The 23,216-nt window shown below is 42.1% G+C and overlaps 2 protein-coding genes across 3 annotated transcripts; one reads left to right on the forward strand and one right to left on the reverse strand.

The window, feature by feature from the left end:
- The first annotated feature begins 1,236 nt into the window (after positions 1-1,236).
- On the forward strand, positions 1,237-7,286 carry LOC109873480 (E3 ubiquitin-protein ligase TRIM39). Its single transcript, XM_020465139.2, has 10 exons — positions 1,237-1,366; positions 1,828-1,925; positions 2,126-2,259; positions 2,405-2,485; positions 4,087-4,188; positions 4,458-4,583; positions 4,729-4,863; positions 5,458-5,509; positions 5,629-5,682; positions 6,114-7,286. The coding sequence occupies exons 2-10, from the start codon at positions 1,883-1,885 to the stop codon at positions 6,647-6,649; spliced, it is 1,263 nt and encodes a 420-aa protein (XP_020320728.1). The 5' UTR covers positions 1,237-1,366; positions 1,828-1,882; the 3' UTR covers positions 6,650-7,286.
- Positions 7,287-7,872: 586 nt separating this feature from the next.
- Positions 7,873-22,444, reverse strand: tp53 (tumor protein p53). Of its 2 annotated transcripts, none has more exons than XM_020464525.2 (11): positions 22,208-22,444; positions 21,593-21,730; positions 21,303-21,348; positions 20,879-21,088; positions 17,840-18,026; positions 17,508-17,620; positions 10,603-10,712; positions 10,196-10,341; positions 9,906-10,003; positions 9,680-9,783; positions 7,873-9,500 (listed from the first exon to the last, which is right to left on the reverse strand). In XM_020464525.2, the coding sequence occupies exons 2-11, from the start codon at positions 21,673-21,675 to the stop codon at positions 9,407-9,409; spliced, it is 1,191 nt and encodes a 396-aa protein (XP_020320114.1). In that variant the 5' UTR covers positions 21,676-21,730; positions 22,208-22,444; the 3' UTR covers positions 7,873-9,406. The 2 variants fall into 2 exon arrangements, with proteins under 2 accessions (XP_020320114.1, XP_031663410.1); XM_031807550.1 differs by lacking the exon at positions 22,208-22,444 and adding an exon at positions 22,093-22,115.
- Positions 22,445-23,216: the final 772 nt, after the last annotated feature.

The following is a 23,216-nucleotide window of genomic DNA, read 5'->3' on the forward strand; positions in this document are numbered from 1 at the left end:
GCCGTGCTGCTGCTCCAGTTTCAACTGTTCTGCCTGCGGCTATGGAATCCTGACCTGTTCACCGGACGTGCTACCTGTCCCAGACCTATTATTTGACCATGCTGGTCATTTATGAACATTTGAACATCTTGGCCATGTTCTGTTATAATCTCCACCCGGCACAGCCAGAAGAGGACTGGCCACCCCTCATAGTCTGGCTCATAGTTCCTCTCTAAGTTTCTTCCTAGGGTTTGGCCTTTCTAGGGAGTTGTTCCTAGCCAACGTGCTTCAACACCTGCATTGCTTGCTGTTTGGGGTTTTAGGCTGGGTTTCTGTACAGCACTTTGAGATATCAGCTGATGTACGAAGGGCTATATAAATACATTTGATTTGATTTGTTGTTATCATCTATGCATAGTCACTTTAATAACTCTACCTTCATGTACATAATACCTCAACAAACCAGTGCCTCCGCACATTGACTCTGTACTGGTACCCCCTTGTATACAGTCTCGCAATTGTTATTTTACTGCTGCTCTTTAATGACTTGTTACTTTTATTGCTTATTCTTATCTGTTTCTATTGTTTTTAACTACATTGTTGGTTAGGGGCTCATAAGTAAGCATTTAACTGTAAGGTCTACACCTGTTGTATTCTGCACATGTGACTAATATGATTTGATTTGATTTGACAAGTAAACACAACCTCTGGAGACATACAGTATGAGTTTTATTTTGTAGCATGACACCTATCAAATTAAGGCTAGTCTGTGTATACTCATGAAGCTGGTTAAGAGAATGCAGAGCTGTCATCAAAGCAAAGGGTGGCTATTTGAAGAATCTCAAATATCAAATACATTTTGATTTGTTTAGCATTTTTTGGTTACTACATGATTCCATTTGTGTTATTTCATAGTTTTGATGTCTTCACTATTATTCTATGATGTATAAAATAGTAAAAAATTAAGAAAAACCCTTGAATGAGTAGGTGTTCTAAACTTTTGACCGGTAGTGCATGTAAATCGAGTACATAAATCTGTGGTGTATTTTAATTTAGTAGATTTGATTTGAAGTGTCTAACAAAGTTCATTGACTTTCTTTCTCTGTCGTTATGTTAAATCATATGCAGTAAAAAAAAAGTGCATCTCTACATTCAGGTAGAGGTATGGTATGGTGCGTGATTTTGATCTGATAAAGGCTCGATCTGCTGGGATTGGGAATCCATAAAAAAGACCGAAGGTCGAGCTGATAGCAGCGTGACTCTCTGTCTGGGAGACTTTAGTCTCTCTGTACCAGAAGCTTTTGGTATTTTAGCTCTCTCTCACCGTAGCAGACGGAACACAACCTAGTCTCTGTCTCTTTCGCTCCTAGGCCAGGACCCTCACAGGGTAAGAGGTTTTTATCAGTTATATATATGTGCACTGCTTATATAAATTATTATGATTACCTATCCGTTTAATTAGTGTCAATCTAAACATGCTCGATGAAGTTGGACTTGTTTTGGTTATCTTTCAATCAGTCTTGTGTGACATTTTTTTCTTTGTGAGGTGAGTCCATGTGATTATTACCATTTCATACAGTTATAGTAAATGTAAAAAATAAAGTTGTTTTATTTCACAATGATAACCAATAGCATGTCCTTTTCCTTTTGCATGGATGATAGTTATACTGATCGATAGGATATGTGACTTTAATTGCCACAGGTTTGCATATTGATTTGTGCTATTATTTGATAGCTCAGTGATAAAAGAAAATACCAATTCGCACACGCACTGCCAAACTGATCAGGCAGGCAACTATGTTTGTGTTGAAGAGAGTACTAAGGCCTACTATGTGAATGTTGTTTCAGATTCTACACCAATAGCATAAAAAAGCACTAAAGTGGCTCTATAAACATCCAAAAAATGAGTATTCTCAAGAAGAGTATTCTCAAAGAGAAGAAGATCAGTAAGTTGTTTACTATTGCTGATTCAGCATTGTGACAGACTTCCTATGAGGCCTCTATATGATATGTAACCATGCCTGTAAGCCCCAGTAGCTGCATATGCACATAAGAAAAAATTCCTTATCAGACAGATTTCATTTTAACCCATGTAAAATGTGTGTAATCAATTGACAAAGTTTGGTTTTGTGTGCGTGTGTGTCAGAATTCGACGATGTCGAGGAGAGTGCAACGCAGAACAGCTCGATCGGGGCGGTACGATGGGAACTGCCAGAAGACCTACAGACTCACAACTCGGCACCTAAACTACAATTGAGCAGCAAACCATCCAGACAAAAGGTAGAGGATGGACATTACAGTCAGAGGGAGAGAGGGAGAGAGAAAGAGAGAGAGATTGAGAATAAATTATATGGATAATGGCAGTGAAAGTGAGAGACAGTGAATTGACAGCTTGATTTTCTTTTTTCAATCTCTTTCCTGATAGGGCCTAAAGGACCTGCGTAGCCTGCAGGACTGTGTTAGATTCATCACACAGTGGAAACAACAGGTGGAGGTCGTCTGCAAGGTAGGCCTGAGACTAAATATTTAGGGTCTACAAGGTAGGCCTGAGACTAAATGTATAAGGTCTGCAAGATAGGCCTGAGACAGAAGATCTGTCTGGGCTGGGCCTTACTGTATATGGTTTGGTTAGGTAGGCATGAGACTTAGGGACTGGGTCCCAAGTTGGGCCCAAATCCTTTGTTGTATGGATATTTGTATATTTCTTGATCGGTCTTAATTCGTATGTGTAGGAGTACTGAAACACTGTATGGGAGCCGGCATTCTGTTGTAGGGTAATGTAGATTGACAGTTGAAATCATCAGTTACCCCTAGGTATACACACGGTATACTGGTATGTATAACACCTTTTATAAACTGGATGGTTCGAGCCATGAATGTTGATTGGCTGACAACCGTGGTATATCAGACAGTATACCACGGGTATGACAAAACATTTATTTTTACTGCTCTAATTACGTTGGTAACCAGTTTATAACATCAATAAGGTACCTCTGGGGTTTGTGATATATGGCCAATATACCACAGCTAAGGGCTGTATCCAGGCACTCCATGTTGGGTTGTGCATAAGAACAGCCCTTAGCCGTGATATATTGGCCATATACCACACCTCCTCAGGCCTTATTGCTTAAATATACTGAGTAAATGAAGCAAAAAGAGTGTAAATTAATCTCTGTTTTAAATGTACTTTTCAAATTCTATTGAGTCCCGTTCTGACTAAAATGAGACAACTCAGCTTGATGTCTTAGTTTTTTATGGCTTAATAATGGAGTTTATTTCATGCTGTTAGAAAATGAATTTCCTGGTTATGGATTTGTCATTATGGTTTCCTGGTTGAGTTCTTTCTTTGTCTGCTTATGGATAGTAACTCACTTCACATCATTTGAAGAAACTAAATGAAATCACTAAAGGAAACCGTGCTTGGTTTTGGATTTGATCATTTGAGCTAAATATTATGCATCATATTCTATCTACAGTGTATGCACTGTATGTCAGTACGGCATGTAGATTATAGAAGGTCATATGTCCCCTTAATGAAAAACTACGAAGAGATCTGGGACAAGGAGATGTCGAAGTACAAAATCCCCCAAAACCAACTGATTAAATGGATCGCCCTTTATCTTAACCTTTATCCTGAGTCGTAATCCAGAATGGCCCTTGACAAGGAAATAGAGCCTTCACTGTGGTTGTTTTATGGGACTTTCATAAACGTTGCTCAGGGAGACTGTATGCCATAAATCCATGGATCACTGTGGTTGATTAAAAAAACTGTATAATTCTTATGAAAGAACTTGGTGGGGGAGACGCTACATCAGCTCATTTGGGACAGGAGTCGGTATGGTGGGCTGACATATGAATGGGAAGAAGCTTTGGGGCAAATTACAGAATGTCTTGCAAACCTTGCTTCAAATACTATTTGAAATCATTTAAAATACTTTATATGTGCTTGATTGAGCGTGCCTGACTTAATGGACCAATAGAACAGTCACACAACTGTAAACACCACCCATCTAGACTCTAGGCAGGCTAGAGGAAACGCTCAAATAGTATTTGAGTGTAAATTACAGTGCTGTGTAAGTCAACTTGTTGTTGTGTGTTGTTCTGCAGCGCAGTAAGAATGTCAGAGTGGACCAGCAGAGCGAACAGAGTCTGGAACAGTGTCGTAAACTCATCCTCCAATGGGCAGAGGAGTTGAAGAGAGTGGACACAGTGAGTGGGTTACTAACAATATTCTCATCTCGAGCTACTTGCATATTCATACTGTAAAATATGGATGGGGTTGACTTGGACATGACAGAAAAAGAGTAGGGGGGGAGGGTGATCTCCTATACTTTACTACGATGTGAATAAATCAAACCAGGATGATCAATTGAGCATCCATTAATCTTACTCATAACAATGATTTATTTAATTTATATGAGACACTGACACAAACACAATAATTGGCTATACTTCATATGTTTTACTCTGTCCCACAGAGTCCCTGGATACAGGAGAGAGGTGACCTCATTGACCTGGAGAAGAACAGGGAGGATCCGGAACCCTCCACACAGGCAGAGCAGAGGATCATGGAATGGGCTAAGGAGCTGCAGAGTGTCACAGAGGTGTGTGTGTTTTTGCCAGCCATAGCCAACATTTCCGATTGACACATATCATTGGTATAGGTAGAGGTTGCCTGATCTAGGGTCAGAGTCAGTCTCAGTAAGAACAAATGAATTAATGAACCTTGCACTGTTTGTGTCCATTCAGAGATGTGGTCTGATGAGGGATGAGCTGACCCAGATGCTGAGACAGCTGGAGTTGAATAAGAAGAAGCTGGTGACTCTCCTCCCCTTCCTGGAGTTTATCACCTGGTCTCTACTGAAGGAACAGGACAGCAGCACGGTGAGGCACTCAGCCCTAACCCTATGTTCAATCCTGACCCGGAACAAAACCCTAGCTTAATGTCCACATGCTAGTTCAACCCTAACCATAACCCTGCCACCCACACATTTCTCTCAAACTTTGTAGGATCCAGTCTTATTAAATATCTTTACTATTTCAAGCTATGATTGGTACTATTTACCTTTTTCAGATGCAAACCACACCATTTGAGTTAGGTTTCGATTCACCTAGAATATTGTCCTCGGATAACATTTTGTCAATCAAAAGGGGAGGACAGCTCCAGATAAAGTTCATATACGCAAGCAGTGATAAGGCAAGCCGCCTAATCAAAGGGGCTATAGGCCAGCCAATATAAATCGTTATCAGATCAGACAAATCATCAGCAATACTTCATGCTGACCTTTCTATTACCGACAGTTGAGTCAACAGTTTTGGAGTGAAATACTACCCTCTAGAACTGCCCATTTGTATCAAAGTGCCCTCCTTTATTACTCCTATTCATGCCCTCTAGCCGCTGCTCTCTTTCTCGATCATCCACATCCACTGGCATTGCCCCTAATTCTGACGCAACCCTTCTCTTTGCTTCTCTTATAGGGTATTATTCCCCAGCTATGGCTGGCTACGAAACAACGCACCTGGAAAACAGGTATGCCCCCCCCCCCAACATCCAAATCTCTGTTTTCTGGCTGTGAATGTTTGAAAATGTATTTTTTATATTTGAATGTTATTGAGGTATCTTATCGTCTTCTTCTTCTGAATTGACAGAAACACCTAAGTACATCCCAAACTCAGTGTGGAACTGGATCTGCAGTGCTTCGGGTAATTATGCTTAATTTGCTGCATTTCATAATTCAGTACAGTGTTTTACCAACTCAGGTACTTCCAACAATGCATATTTTTGTTGTGGCCCCGGAAAAGCACACCTGATTCTACTTGTCAACTAATAATCAAGCCCTTGACAAGTTGAATCAGGTGTTTTTGTCTGTGGCTACAACAAAAATATGTGCTGTTGGAGGTACTCGAGGACCGGAGTTGCGAAACCCTGCAGTAGAGTGACATGAAAATGTATTTAGATGGACAGATTTGATTTAAAAATTACAATTACAATTACAGCCACACAGGTGGACACAGTGCTTTCAAAATAAGAGGATAATAGAAAAAAAGGTTTGCACAAATCATTTCAATTGTGGGTCTTCTATTGCCCTGAAACTACACTAAAACCTCTCATCTCATGTTGTCCTCCTACATAGTTGACATTAACTTGGACCCTATGACCAACCACCCATGGCTGCTGCTCTCAGACGACCATAAGAAGGTCCAGGAGGCTCACTGCACGACAGAGGCGGCCTTCAGCACACAGCGCTATGACTGCTGGCCCTGTGTCCTGGGCTGGGAGGGCCTGTCCTCTGGACGTCACTACTGGGAGGTTACCCTGGCCAACAACGGATACTGGAGGGTCGGTCTGACCACCGCCACGTCCAAACGCCACGGTCGCTTCCCTATGACCCCCGCAGAAGGCTACTGGGCCCTGTGGCGCAGCACGAGGCAGTTCTACGCCTGCACCAAGATCGAGACCTCCTTGCCCATGGAGATGCTGCCCCGCAAGGTGGGCATCTTCCTGGACTACGAAGAGGGTCAAATCTCCTTCTACAATGCGGAGACCCGGGCACACATCTATACATTCACGGATAACTTCAAGGAGAAGCTGTATCCTCTGTTTGCTCCACTGGATGGACGCACCCTCATCACCATCTCATCGCCGAAGTATGTCACAGATGTAGACTAGACCCCCCCCCCTACCTAATCTTAGAACCTCAAACTCGTGTTAGAAGAGCCTACCCTCCACCCATCATAGTCCAGGGTGAGCAGGAACTGCCCCTAAGAAACTAACTCAATGAAGATTCTCAGGTTTAGGCTTAGGGTTGTTTCCCTCACACTGATTATGGTGTACAGCAACATTGATCCTGGAACCGTGACCTCAAAATATCTATTAAGAGCCCTCCTATTGCCTCCATGGATGATACATCTAGTATCTATGAAGTTTCTAGTATCTATTTAGTATCTCTATTGAACAAAAATAAACACAACATTCAACTCTTTCAAAGATTTTGCTGAGTTACAGTTCACATAAGGAAATCAATCCATTTAAATTCATTAGGCCCCATCTATGGATGCAGGGGCGCAGCCATGGGGGAGCTAGGCCCAGCCAATCAGAATGAGATTTTCCGAGCCTCCCAAGTGGCGCAGCAGTCTAAGGCGTCGTCACTACATATCCGGGTTCAATATCGGGCTGTGCCGCAGCCGGCCCGCGGGTCCCAAGACGCAGCGCACAATTGGCCCAGCATCGTCCGGGTTAGGGGAGGGTTTGGCCAGCAGGGATGTCCTTGTCTCCATCGCGCTCTAGCGACTCCTGGGGCAGTCCGGGCGCATGCACGCTGAGTCACTAGGTGTACGGTGTTTCCTCGGACACATTGGTACGGCTGGCTTCTGGGTTAAGCGAGCACTTTGTCAAGAAGCAGTGCGGCTTGGCGGTTCGTGTTACGGAGGACGCATGGCTCTCGACCTTCGTCTCTCTCGTATGGGAGTTGCAGCGATGATCATGCTGTTCAAATCAGCTTCTTGATATGCCACACCTGTCAGGTGGGTGGATTATGTTGACAAAGGATAAAATGCTCACCAACAGGGATGTCAGCAAGTTTGTGCACAAAATAAGCTTTTTGTGAGTTTGGAACATTTCTGGGATCTTGTATTTCAGCTCATGAAACCAACACTTTGTGTTCATTTTTGTACAGTATATACACACAATATATATATGAGGAATGAACAGAACTTCAGTTGGTTTAATAGCCATCAATATGAACAAAAATTGATCAAGCTTGGACCAATCACTTTATTAAATATTTTCATCATAATGTAACGTGAAATGTATTGCCGATGCTTTCACATTCCATGCTGTCACACTTACTAACACATCATCGGTTCATACAATAAATCACACAAAGCCAAACATTGAAACGTCTTTTTTTCTTTAATCATTTTATCAAAAAGTCCATGTTTTTCTGTTGCAATGTAATAAAGCGTTTGTTTGGTAGATATTCTGGTGTGTATACTCTTCCTCTTAACAAAAATTAAAAAGGGTACAAAAAAGTTATCAAAAATTGGACCTTAAAAAATATCCACCTAAGGCTGCAATTAACACTTTTTTACTAGATTTCTGCAGTGTCTTACAAACTCCTGTTCTGAAAACAGCAAGCATCTACCAGTGAGGGGAGTCTATTTGGCAGAACAGTAGAAGGTTCTCTACTCCAAACTTGTTCTAGGCACACAGGACCAAATCAGCTACCCTCTTAAGACACTACCAAAACATACGTCATGGTATAAAGGGGTTTCGCAGAACAGACATGTTGAGCTAGACACGTATAGGCAGTGGCAGGACAAAAATACTCAACTTTACAGTTCACAATATAAAATGACTTGGGAGGTAGATGTTCAGTTGAAGCACTCACCCATTATTCAAGTAAGGATCTTATCAATAGGCCTCACTAACTAAACATCATCAGTTATGAACCACAGTCAGGCCCCTGTACTCCAATACATACTTTTCCTTCATATGCAAAAATGACTGAGTGATGGCCATGCTAGGTTGTTAGCTAAATGTACAGCGCAGAGAACCCAGGGAAATGCACGTACTATATAGAAAAGTAGATCATTTCACAATTCTACAAAAAGCATAAAACTAGAACAGAGATTCAGGATCTGCATAGGCCACCAACCAACTGATGTGCGCACCAAAGCTGCCCATAAGCATGACAGAAAAATAACCTCAACCTGCACTTAAGAGACCTAAAACAGCTTGCTAACATAAGGCTAGTAAGCTGCAAGCATCAACAGTTCACCGTACTTGCATTCCCTCAATCAATAGAAAGGAAGGTTACTTGGCAGAACAGAAAGCATAACGGGTTAATTCTCTCTCTGGTTGTTCCACCTCAAAAAGCACAAGAAAGAGAATTAACATTCACCATCTGAGATTGTTCTGAAATCAATTCTGTAGTTGGTAACAGATATGATTAGCATTCCTGAAACATTTTGTTGAAATATAATTTAATCTGAGAAATTAAGTTAATTGATTGCACCCAAATTGGCAATTTTAATAGGATTCAGATAACACAATATAGAGCTCCATACTACTTGTCAAACAGAACTGAAACTGTATACTGGATGTTGGGGGTGGGCGTTTGACATTTAGGTGGCGTTTGACATTTATTTTGGGATTCATCATGTCTTACTCATTGGTAGGAAGAGGTTTTAGCCAAATCTGATGTTGGGTACTATATTTCTTAAATATCTGAATCCTATCAATGAAAAAATGGCCAACTTGGGTGCAATCAATAAGCTTAATTTCTCCAAGATAAAATGTACATATCAACAAAATGTTTTAGGAATGCCAATCTTACCTGTTTCTAATGACAGAAACAATGTCAGAACAATCAGATGGTGGGTGTCATGGCTTGCTGAAATGACATGGAACGACTCGCTCTCCTTCTCAGTCAGAGTCGCTCTTCTCCTCCTTCACCAGTAGTTTCTTCCCTTTCTTCGGCCCCACTCCGAAGTCCCGTTTGGCAACTCTCTTGGTGAGGCTGTAGGGGATTCAATGTTTCATTTGAATAAGACTCGGATAGGAAACGACCCACACACACACACACACACACACACACACGAGAGAGCCAAATGCACAAAAGGGAGAATTGTAATGTTGCATAAGGGAAAGAGAGCGGGAGAAAGCGAGGATGTGTGTCAGAGAAGTGAGTGAACTCACCGTTTCTGACGGTATTTGTCAGCGTCGGCAACAGGCACCAACTCACTCAGTTCAAGACTGTCATTGAACTTCTTCAGCATCTCATATTTTTCCTTCCCTCGAATCTGGATGGGCAGATGAGCCCAGTTACATACAGTATACACAAACAGCCAACAGCAGACTAGTGACTAGGCATCTCTGAAGGGGACGAGACAAACTTCCATTGGTCTGTTCTCTGAGCAGTTACCTGAAGAGTGTAGATCTCATCGTCACTCACAGCAGGGGAGGACTTGGTCTTCTTACTGGCCTCAGGCTGAGGGGCAGGCAGGGAGGTCTCCTTCATAGCTTAGAAGAACACAAACATGACACACACGATGAGGAACTGCTCACACTCAGGGTCATAGGTCAATGTCAACCTTTATCGGCCATCATACAACTTTAAAGTCCAATGTCCAAAGATCTGGCATCTTTCTTTTTGCCATTTTATGTTCATCCCAACCCCAAGACCACCGCTTTAAGATTGTCAGGATCAATTACCACGTTTGATTCCCTGGGCAGGCTTGGTCTTGGTCTCCAGGATTGTCTCCTGCTGCTTCTTCAGGTTGATCTCCTCTGTCTTCCTGTCTCGACCAGGACAGGCACACACACGCACCTCAAAGGAGCGCCGACCCAGGAGCTGCCCACTGCAGAACGGGAGAGGAAGTTCCCATCACTGTCATACTATGACAAGACATTAGTTGGGGATCAACCCAGGACCAGGGTTGGGGTCAATTCTATTTTAATTCAGTCAAATGATACATTTTACTAATTAGAAAAGCAACAATGACTGAATGTAAATGGAACTGAGACAAAACCCTGCAGAGGAGAGACAGGCAGGTAGAGAAGACAAATCAAAGACAATCAATGGAGCAACAGTCTAAAATGGATGATTAGATGACACTCACTCCTGTGTCTCCAGGGTGATGATGGTGAGGATGGGTCTGCGGTTCATCCCTCCCATACAGGAGCTGTTGCACATGAAGTTGTAGAGCACAGTGGTACACTCTGATCCCACCTGGGAAACCAGATAGAGAGACAGCTGTGACTGATGGACACCCCCAAACACACGCTCCCTCATACAAAACATATACAGTGCTGTGAAAAAGTATTTGCCCCCTCTCTGATCCTCTCTACTTCTGCATATTTTTGAAGCAGAATGTTAGATCTTCAACCAAAACCTAATATTAGATAAAGGGAACCCGAATGAACTAATAACACTTACATAAACAAATTTATGCAACACCCAATACCCTTGGGTGAGAAAGTAAGTGCCCCCTTACACGCAACTGGTTGTGCCACCTTTAGCTACAATGACTCCAACCATACACTTCCTTTCGATGTTAACCAGTCGCTCATGTCACTGTGGAGGAATATTGGCCCACTCTTCCATGCAGAACTGCTTTAACGCAGCGACATGTGGGTTTGCAAGCATGAACTGCTCGTTTCAAGTCCTACCATTGGGATTAGGTCTGGAGACTTTGACTAGGCCATTCCAAAACTAAAAGTGTTGCTTTTTAGCCATTTTCATGTCGACTTGATTGTGCGTTTTGGATCATGCATGACCCAGCTGCTCTTCAGCTCACAGACGGATGGACTGACATTCTCCTGTAGAATTCTCTGATACAGAGCAGAATTAGTGGTTCATTCTATTAAGGCAAGTCGTTGACCTTTGGTGCAAGGTTCTTACTGTGTAATGCAGTGTTTGGTTTTTGGCAGGCATAATGGGACATGTGTCGTCCAAAAAGTTATACTTTTGACTTCTGTCCATCGAACATCCTTCCCAGAGTCTTAATGATCATCCAGGCAAACTTCAGTCACTTTTAAGGATGAATGCCATGTTGAAAGTCACTAAGCTGTTCAGTACTGGCAATTCTACTGCCAATGTTTGTCTAGCGATTGCATGGTGGTGTGCTCGATTTTATACACCTATCAGCAACGGGTGTGGCTGAAATAACAGAATCCACTCATTTGAAGGGGTGGCCACATACTTTTGCACACACACACACACAGGATGTAACGTTTCACCGATACGCATCAGTCACCAGTTCAAATGTTAATTATACAAAGTGCTACCGATCCAAATGTAGCATGCATCGGTCAGAAAATCCATTCAAACGTTATCAATCATCGGTTCACAAAATGTATATGCTCATAACCTTTTATCTACCTTCCAAAAATACCTCTCATCCTTCGTAACAACTGATGCCTCCCCTATGGATGTAACTACGTTGACATTCATTGATCTACAAGTCATTTTGCATGCCGAACAACCCCAGGCAATATCTGTAGCCTAGCCAAACTGCGAGCTGCTTCCTGGAGTGACCAATGAGAGGTAGGTGGCCTATTCCTGATCTTGCACATCTGCACGGCCCCTCCAGAACTCGAATGCATGCAAAAATGGCTTGCACAATATTAGGTTTTAGTTGAGTGTCAACTAGGGCTGTCGCGGTGACCGTATTACCCCCACACTGGCAGTCACGAGTCATGAAGGCTGTCAAATTTCACATGACTGATTAGTCGCAGTAATTAGGCTTCTCCAAGCTCTGATGCTGCGGATTGTCATTAGTAGCCAACCAAACTTGCTAACTACCTGGTACTCAGCACTCTATTGTCCCTCTAATCACTCTGACATCAATGCAAATGTGATCAAAAACCTAATCAAACACTTCATGAGAGCCCATGAGCTCATGTTGCGCAACATTTCTATAGGCTATGGAATTGAGCGAGAAAACAGGGTGATGGCCTCTACTAAATAGAGGAGGATTTCATCAGCTTTCTATAGGCTAGGCCTACTATATTTATTTCTTAACTTTCCTAATATTAAGCACATTGCTTATATGGGAATTCTCTTCGATTATAATCACAGCCGTATATATTCCCCCCCAAGCAGACACATCGATGGCTCGGAACGAACTTTATTTGACTCTTTGCAAACTGGAATACATATATCCGGAGGCTGCATTCATTGTAGCTGGGGATTTTAACAAGGCTAATCTGAAAACAAGACTCCCTAAATTTTATCAGCATATCGATTGCGCAACCAGGGCGGGAAAAACATTGGATCATTGCTATTCCAACTTCCGCGACGCATATAAGGCCCTGCCCCGCCCTCCTTTCAGAAAAGCTGACCACGACTCCATTTTGTTGATCCCTGCCTACAGACAGACACTAAAACAAGAAGCTCCCGCGCTGAGGTCTGTTCAACGCTGGTCCGACCAATCTGATTCCACACTCCAAGACTGCTTCCATCACGTGGACTGGGATATGTTCCGTATTGCGTCAGACAACATTGACGAATACGCTGATTCGGTGTGCGAGTTCATTAGAACGTGCGTTGAAGATGTCGTTCCCATAGCAACGATTAAAACATTCCCAAACCAGAAACCGTGGATTGATGGCAGCATTCGCGTGAAACTGAAAGCGCGAACCACTGCTTTTAATCAGGGCAAGGTGACTGGAAACATGACCGAATACAAACAGTGTAACTATTCCCTCCGCAAGGCAATCAAACAAGCTAAGCGTCAGTATAGAGACAAAGTAGAATCTCAATTCAACGGCTCAGACACAAGAGGTATGTGGCAGGGTCTACAGTCAATCACGGATTACAAAAAGAAAACCAGCACTGTCACGGACCAGGATGTCTTGCTCCCAGGCAGACTAAATAACTTTTTTGCCCGCTTTGAGGACAATACAGTGCCACTGAACACTGCCCGCAACTAAAACATGCGGACTCTCCTTCACTGCAGCCGACGTGAGGAAAACATTTAAACGTGTCAACCATCGCAAGGCTGCAGGCCCAGACGGCATCCCCAGCCGCGCCCTCAGAGCATGCGCAGACCAGATGGCTGGTGTGTTTACGGACATATTCAATCAATCCCTATCCCAGTCCGTTGTTCCCACATGCTTCAAGAGGGCCACCATTGTTCCTGTTCCCAAGAAAGCTAAGGTAACTGAGCTAAATGACTACCGCCCCGTAGCACTCACTTCCGTCATCATGAAGTGCTTTGAGAGACTAGTCAAGGACCCCATCACCTCCACCCTACCTGACACCCTAGACCCACTCCAATTTGCTTACTGCCCAAATAGGTCCACAGACGATGCAATCTCAACCACACTGCACTAACCCATCTGGACAAGAGGAATACCTATGTGAGAATGCTGTTCATCGACTACAGCTCGGAATTTAACACCATAGTGCCCTCCAAGCTCGTCATCAAGCTCAAGACCCTGGGTCTCGACCCCGCCCTGTGCAACTGGGTACTGGACTTCCTGACGGGCCGCCCCCAGGTGGTGAGGGCAGGCAACAACATCTCCACCCCGCTGATCCTCAACACTGGGGCCCCACAAGGGTGCGTTCTGAGCCCTCTCCTGTACTCCCTGTTCACCCACGACTGCGTGGCCACGCACGCCTCCAACTCAATCATCAAGTTTGCGGACGACACAACAGTGGTAGGCTTGATTACCAACAACGAAGAGACGGCCTACAGGGAGGAGGTGAGGGCCCTCGGAGTGTGATGTCAGGAAAATAACCTCACACTCAACGTCAACAAAACTAAGGAGATGATTGTGGACTTCAGGAAACAGCAGAGGGAACACCCCCCTATCCACATCAATGGAACAGTAGTGGAGAGGGTAGTAAGTTAAGTTCCTCGGCGTACACATCACAGACAAACTGAATTGGTCCACCCACACAGACAGCATCGTGAAGAAGGCGCAGCAGCGCCTCTTCAACCTCAGGAGGCTGAAGAAATTTGGCTTGTCACCAAAAGCACTCACAAACCTCTACAGATGCACAATCGAGAGCATCCTGTCGGGCTGTATCACCGCCTGGTACGGCAACTGCTCCGGCCACAACCGTAAGGCTCTCCAGAGGGTAGTGAGGTCTGCACAACGCATCACCGGGGGTAAACTACCTGCCCTCCAGGACACCTACACCACCCGATGTCACAGGAAGGCCATAAAGATCATCAAGGACCGCAACCACCCGAGCCACTGACTGTTCACCCCGCTATCATCCAGAAGGCGAGGTCAGTACAGGTGCATCAAAGCTGGGACCGTGAGACTGAAAAACAGCTTCTATCTCAAGGCCATCAGACTGTTAAACAGCCACCACTAACATTGAGTGGCTGCTGCCAACACACTGACTCAACTCCAGCCACTTTAATAATGGGAATTGATGTAAAATATATCACTAGCCACTTTAAACAATGCTACCTAATATAATGTTTACATACCCTACATTATTCATCTCATATGTATACGTATATACTGTACTCTATATCATCTACTGCATCCTTATGTAATACATGTATCACTAGCCACTTTAACTATGCCACTTTGTTTACATACTCATCTCATATGTATATACTGCACTCAATACCATCTACTGTATCTTGCCTATGCCGCTCTGTACCATCACTCACTCATATCTTTATGTACATATTCTTTATCCCCTTACACTTGTGTCTGTCTATAAGGTAGTAGTTTTGGAATTGTTAGCTAGATTACTTGTTGGTTATTACTGCATTGTCGGAACTAGAAGCACAAGCATTTCGCTACACTCGCACTAACCATGTGTATGTGACAAATAACATTTGATTTGATACAACAGGAGGGTAACCTACCTGGCTAGCATGAAAATGAACAGGAAAAGCGTCCTCCATTCACTATTTTAGTGCATAGATTACATGTATTTTTCGCCTGCTTCGAGACAGGTGCACGATAAAGGTCCATTCTAAATCAAAACGAATTTCACATATATTATTTAGTATATGTAAAGACAAGATTAAATCAAGAATAGTCTGATGGGTGACAATACTAGCCTTTCACTTGTGAATTATATATGGAACATTTGTGCTTATGGCCTACTGCCGTGTGCGCATAGCTGCGCTTATAATATGAAGTAGCCTAATAGTCTGTTGATCTGTTGCGTCAGCCTCACTGAGTAAAAAAGTTGTTTGATGCTAGTGGTTCTATTAACTGTCCCAGACGATGTTTAGAATATTTATTTTGCACAGAATTGAATGTCAACTTCTGTACTATGGGGGATAGTAGATTGGCATAGGCTAGTGCTTTTGCTGTTCGTTAGCCCTACTCATCTTGTTAGTTGACGAAAAATAAATGTGGACGGTTCTTCCAATATCTTCAATATGCACCTCAGAATTGGATAAGGACGTGCGCAGTTAAGTCCCTGATGTGTCTGTCTTCACTTGTAGCCTGTGAGAAAGACCCGATCGTGTGATAGAGAGACGTGTGAGTGAGGTGCTTCATTGCAGGCAGCACTCAGGGAGAAGGGCCACAAAAGGCATGATTTTTTTTTTAGGGTGCATTATGGCCACAAAGGGGATTCTGCCCGGGAAATCTGCTTCTCAAATTGTGAATGAGAGACAGAAAGTGTATACAGTCTGCGCAAAAACAACAAAGCAGAGCTGATGCCTTTCAAGTGACTTTTTTCAAAATCAGAGTTCAAGCAGCCTTACAATGCATTAAAATCAAAACATATAGCCCAACGTTTGTAGAACTAAAGTTACATTAATAACTAAATTAAGCATATAGGAATACATATTTCTTTGTTAACCGCTCAATGAATAGCCACATGTGCACTCCCTCAAATCATTGAGAAAATATAATTTGTATTTTATTAATCTTTGTTCAATTGTATTCTTCATACAACAAAACAATGTCATGGAATTCTAAGCAAATCTTGTCTGTTAAATGAACTAGTGTATTACAGCCATATGGCCTAGCCAGACCAGGACGACTCAGAGTATGCTATTCTGTTCTTCTGAAATAGACTACATTTTCCTCATATCATGTTTCTTTAGACCCATCTAAAATAAATCATGGATTTATTGTGAAGGTGTAGGCTATATTACATAGATTTAGACTTTTTAAAGATAAAAAAAAAATAGGCGAATTTGTGAAAATGCTTTATCCAACATTTTGTGGTTGCGTGAGGCTTGGTGCTCAATGGAATCAGTCGTCTATTAAAAAAAACACTCAAACTGGAAACAGAAGCAGGATCTGTCTTATTTCTGTTTGGATGATTTATAAAGCCAGGCACGTTTAACAGTTAGGCTATTGATTACAGACTTAACTTAGGAGCGTGTGAACCGACTTAATTATCTTAGACAATTAAGGCAAGGGACATTTTCTCGTCTCCTCACTCCACTGCTGCCTCCAACGCATTGTTCTCAACACCAATATGCTGGTTTACTTAACTATTTTGCACATAGCAACATATAGGGAACGGCGCACGGATGATTAAGTTCTAGAACAGAGGACAGCGACCGCTATCCATCACGGGAGAAAGTTCATGTTATAAATTAATGTTTATTAGTGAACCATTATCCTCATATAACATAACCATTTACAATTTCAGTAGCACGTCTTAGAGCACAGGTGTCAAACTCATTCCAGAGAGCCGAGTGTAAGCAGGTTTTCGCTCCTCCCTTGCACTGATTGATGAATTAGGCTCACTAAATTAGTCAGGAACTCCCCACACCTGATTGCCTAGGGTTTAATTGAAAGGGAAAAAAACTCAAACCTGCAGACACTAGGCCTTCCACTGAATGCGTTTGACACACCTGTCTTAAGAGTGACTGTGCCATCCCTGTGGCCTCTGCAATGGGATTAGTCCAGAGGCAGGTGCAAATCAGACGGGTGTCTTGTGCACCACGAAAAAATTAAATGACATTTGCAACTGCTTGACTAAAGAAATCTCGGTCGACCAACAGACCAAACAATCGTTTAATCAACTAAATGGGGTCAGCCCCAACTCACACACACAACAGTAGTGTATGGGACCTACCTGAGGAGGCTCATAGGGCACGAGCACGCTCTGTCTCAGAGTGTTACCATCCTCCATATACTCTGATCGCTGGTTCCCCTCAACTCTGACCAGGTGACCTCGCGGTGCAGGACCTAAGGCACAGAAAACACGAGTATTAAGCGACACACTGAGGATATCCTACCAGTCAAAACATTTGCGTTACTCATTCAATAGGCAACAAGTGTAAGTATAAAATGACGTTTAAACTCCTTTTATAGTGTGGACCCTCTATACTGCATCAAAGCACATTCTAGATCAATCTAACATGTTTTAGTATGGGTAAGAATAGCCTTTCCCGCTGTGTTGTGTACCTTCATTGTTCTCGCTGGTGCTCTGGTGGTGAGGGCAGCGTCTCACCACGTCAGCCACGTCACTCAGCTTCTTATAGATGGCCAGGGCTCGTACCACTGCCCCAGGAGGAGGAGGGTGGTCCACCACGATCTGAACTGGACAAGTCTTCGCCAACTGGCAGAACAACTTGTTCAGGTCTGGCGAGTACTGGAGAGAGAAAGAGTTTGTTAAATCAAAAACAATATATAGGGCTTTGTTTAACCTGTCAGCATTGTTCTAATCCCAGTGTGGTAGATATTATGGCAACAACATACAAACTTCACCATACAAAATTTGGTCACTGGATCCAAACGGCGTGTGTCCTCATCCAATTCCGAGGTGCATATTCTCCAATTCCGAGGTACATATTCTCGGATTCCGAGGTGCATATTGAAGATATTGAAAGAACTGTCCACATTTACTTTGTCAGCCAACAAGATGAGTAGGCCTAACGAACTTCTATTTTTCTGATAGTTTGATTGAACTCACAAAATTATCATGTATACATGTCCAAAATTCACAAAGTAAATCCGATTCCCCATTGTTCTTGTCTGACTCTGCCCTGAACCTTTCCAAGTCCCCTTTGAAGCGTCGGAGAGTAGAAAATGTAGTTATTTCTGAGCACTTAGTTGAGATCTAATTAGTGAAGGAAATTTGACCATTACAAGTAGTTTGGACAAAAGAGGAATCTCTTTACCTTCTGTATAAAGTCCTCTTGATTCTTATCAACTGTATTAAAACTCAAGGCTGCTGTGACAGCCCAGCATCCTCCAAATAAACATCACTCCTCTCCTGATATACTCTTCAGATTATGAATGAGTCCAGGTTTAAATATTCTGTAGAGCGATCAAACTGCTCCCCCAGTTCATATGGCCAGGACTGAAACCCCTCCCCCAGCCCTGCTTATCAAGCTGCTCCCCCAGTTCATATGGCCAGGACTGAAACCCCTCCCCCAGCCCTGTTTTGAGGCAAGTCAAGACATGTCCTCACAGGCAAACTTTACCATTGCCATTTAAACCTTATGCTTACTATGCTTTATTAAAACATTCCAGTGAAAGTATTATGTTTTACGACAGTACAATGTTAGGCATTATTAATATTACGTTTTTTAGCCGCCACATTACAAATGTACCATTATAAAGTAAGTGATATAGCTCCCATCACATTTACAATGCCTGAATACAATGAGTTACATTGTACAACTTTGATACCAACATCAGTAACATTGTAGTAGAAGACGTTTATGCTAATGTTTCACATATTTCAAATTAAACTTAATTTCATTTGAAGTCTTTTTCAGATTTTATTTCACAAAAACCCATAATCTCTTAAACACTGAACAAAAATATAAATGCAACATGTAAAGTGTTGGTTCCATGTTTCATGAACTGAAATAAAAACAAAATGTTTTCCGAATGCACAAAAAGCTTGTCTCTCAAATGTTGTGCATAAATCAGTAATTTCTTCTTTGTCAAGATAATCCATCCACATGACAGGTGTGGCACATTAAGAAGCTAATTAAACAGCATGACAATTACACAGGTGCACCTTGTGCTGGGGAAAAAAAATGCCACACAAAATGTGCAGTTGTCACATAGATGTCCCAAGTTGAGGAAGCGTACAATTGGCATGCTGGCGGCAGGTATGTTCACTAGAGCGGTTGCCAGAGAATAAAATATTAATTTCTCTACCATAAGCCGCCTCCAACGTTGTTTTAATTGAGTTTGTCAGTACATCCAACAGTCATCACAAACGCAGACCTTGTTTACGGCGTTGTGTGGGCAAGCAGTTTGCCGATGAAATACATACACAATGTTGAAGTGAAAAGACCCCTGACAACTAATAAACGTTTATATTTAGTTTTGCTGAAATGTTTTGCCTTCTGTAGGTTTAAGAAATATTGCCTAGTGTAGTCATTCTGTTACCAAAAACCCCCATATTTTGAAGATATTTTCAAATCTCTCCCTCATGAGGGACAATGAAAGTTCACAGAAGTAACACGTAAAGTAAAACAAAATAATTAGTTACCGTTTCCACTAATAACAATTTAGTTTATGATTTATTAAGTGATTAAAATGCATCATTCTGTTACCAAATTGGTAACAGAAAGACAAGGGGGGAAATGTATCAAATCTAAATGTTGTGTCACATGCGCCAAATACAACAGGTAGACCTTACAGTGAAATGCTTACTTACAAGCACTTAAACCACAATGCTTTAAGATTTATTTTTTTAAAGCTGTTAAGAAGCCTTTTGGACATAGACTTGGCGCTCCGGTACCGCTTGCCATGTGGTAGCAGAGAGAACAGTCTATGACTAGGGTAGCTGCAGCCAATCGTATTGCCTTCTTCTGACACGGCATGGTATAGAAGTCCTGGATGGCAGGAAGCTTGGCCCCAATTATCTTAGTTTAACTAGGCACGTCAGTTAGGAACAAATTCTTATTTACAATGACAGCCTAGGAACAGTGGGTTAACTGGGACGTACGCACTACCCTCTGTAGTGCCTTGCGGTCGAAGGCTGAGCAGTTGTCATACCAGGCAGTGGTAAACTGGACTAGTTTCTCATAACTCATGAAAATAATGAATCAGTGATTCTCATTTCCAGCAACTTTCTGAAGTAGTAATGGCTAGGGAAAATGTGTAAATGGTTAGAATGCCAAAACTAAAGACCCCCCCCCAAAAAAAGTTTCAATTAACTGTTGACTGCAAAGTAGGCCTACTTGGCAGAAGAACATCATGATGAATTGCCTATCAATCAGGTGGGCATTTGTTTTGCCACATACATGCAGTACAGAATATTTTTTCCCAGTCATCAAAAGTGGTCATGGACCAATTTTGTTCCTATGAAAAAGTGTGATTTTTTTTGTGAAAACCTGAAAAAAAACTGGGGGGGGAAATCAGAAGTCTTTAAGGAAAAAAGTCCTATTATGTTTGTGAAAAAATAAAATAAAAAATAAAATTGAAATATTTTAAAGGCCCTAGATATATAGGTGAGGGTGTCAAATCCCTTAGACTTACTGTGCAAGTGACAGACTTGGCTGTGCTGGACTGGAGGAAACGTAGCTGGAACCCCAGGGCCCCGGGGTAGTCAGAGGTGGTTGGTACGGTGGAGGTAGGTGGCGAGCCAGTGTCCAGGGTAGAAATGGAGGGCTGGGGTGCAGGCTCCGTTGCAGACACCTCAAACAGACTCGGATCAAATTCCACCTGGAGAGGGGCCTCCATCATGAACTGCATGTAAGAGAAGTATGTCTTTCTTAATTCAACGAATGGTATCAGAGCAATACCTAAAAAGAAGGTTAGGTAAATAGTGCACTGCAATGGAGAGCCCAACATTTGTTTCCAGCAACAACGAAATTGTAACTTGAGACATTAAAATAACTGGCTGAATAGTACATAGAAATAACATGCACAAGGAAAAATTACTTGCTGCAGTGAAACGTACATTATCATATCCCACCCAAGACTCGGTTACAGGTGGTTGAACTGCCCTGATATGAGAGAGAGAGAGAGAGAGACTTTAAAACAACCAAATGCAGACATTGATCATGCCACAATTCAACAATTCAGATTGTCGAAACTTTGGAGCTGATGGGGATAGCAACAGCTGCTTTGCTTATGTCTACACTCACAAATGGTCATAACCCTGATGATGGAGAGACAAAACTGAGGCAGAAACAAAACATATTTCAGTATCCGATTAATTCAATTGTAATACTGCACGTTTTTTCTTACATCAGGTTCAAATTCATTTTCCACAGGTCCTCGAAAGACTCCTGGCTGAGGGGAAGAGACACGTTCTCCGCCAGATCAGCCATGATGTTGTTCTCTAGCACCTCAAAGCAGCACGCAGGGAAGAAAAGCCAACCGGGGCTGAAAGGAGAGAAGCCATTAGAAACATGCAATATGATAAGAATGAGATGAAATAAGCATTACAGTATTTAATATCTAACGTTAAACAGGATAAAATACAAATTGCAAAGACATATCAAAATGCTTAGCTCGTAGTAATTAGAATGGTAGGGCTCAACATGCTAAGTGTGGTTCAAAACGTTGTCTTTCATACATAACAGGCTCACTTCCGTGTTATTGCTACGATGACTGCAATAGCTAACAAACGTACATAATTTCAATACAATCGAACGTTAACTAGGTATAAAACAATGCCGACGTACAATCTCCCTTGCTAGATAACCCCCATTCAAGTCAGTCTCATTGATCAAAGAAGTACGTACACAGTCATTGGCTACCTGAATGATGTATAACAAAACCCATAAGCCACAAACCAAGCAATGTTCTCTAGAAACTAGATTGCTCTGATCATTTGGTGGTGGACGTGGACTAACTTACCTTCTCCGATCTGATTACCCCGAAACTCCTGATTGCAGTGTTGCCGGTGAAGTGTAGCTAGCTAACTCGGTATATGTAAATTCACATTTGTTATTGCCGGGGGTGTTAAGTTTGCCAGCACAATATGTTTATACTTTTCTTCCACGCGTTGGGGAATCCCCAAAATTTGACCTGTAATATGGGCGGAGTCAAATGGGTCATCCAGTCAAATCCAACCAACGAAAAGTAAATGAATTCAAATCAAGACTGCGCCGAGGGGATCGAAATATTTATAATATAATTTTAGTGATGTAAATTATAGTAAACTTCAAATAAAATACCAAAGGAATATTTTCATGTTGTATGACCAAGTGTTGATGGGTGCGTTCCAGAAATAGTCTCCCAAGGAAAACGGACAAGTTTGACATTCCAGATACATTGGAGTTGTCCCGCTAGCAGTGGTGTAAAGTACTTAAGTAAAAATACTTTAAAGTACTGATTAGGTCGTTTTGGGGGGTAACTGTACTTTACTATGAATATGTTTGACAAATTTTACTTCACTACATTCACTACATAAAGAAAATGTACTTTTTACTCCATATACATTTTCCCTGACACCCAATAGTACTCGCTACATTTTGAATGCTTAGCAGGACAGGAAAATGGTCTAATTCATAAGCTTATCAAGAGAACATCCCTGGTCACCCCTACTGCCTCTGATCTGGCGGACTCGCTACACACATGCTTAGTTTTTAAATTATATCTGAGAGTTGGAGTGTGCTCCTTGATATTCGTAAATGAAAAAAAAAAACTAGAAAATGTGTGTTTGCTTAATAGAAGGAATTTGACAATATTTATACCTGTACTTTTGATACCTAAGTACATTTTACCAATTACATTTACTTTTGATACTTAAGTATATCTAAACCAAATCATTTCTCAAGTTGTATTTTACTGGGTGACTTTCACTTGAGTAAAAGTAAATATACCTTAATAGAAAATGACTCAAGTACGAAAATTGGGTACTTTT

The sequence above is a fragment of the Oncorhynchus kisutch genome, linkage group LG28 (genome assembly GCF_002021735.2).
Source record: "Oncorhynchus kisutch isolate 150728-3 linkage group LG28, Okis_V2, whole genome shotgun sequence".
In the NCBI taxonomy this organism is placed as follows: Eukaryota; Metazoa; Chordata; class Actinopteri; order Salmoniformes; family Salmonidae; genus Oncorhynchus; species Oncorhynchus kisutch.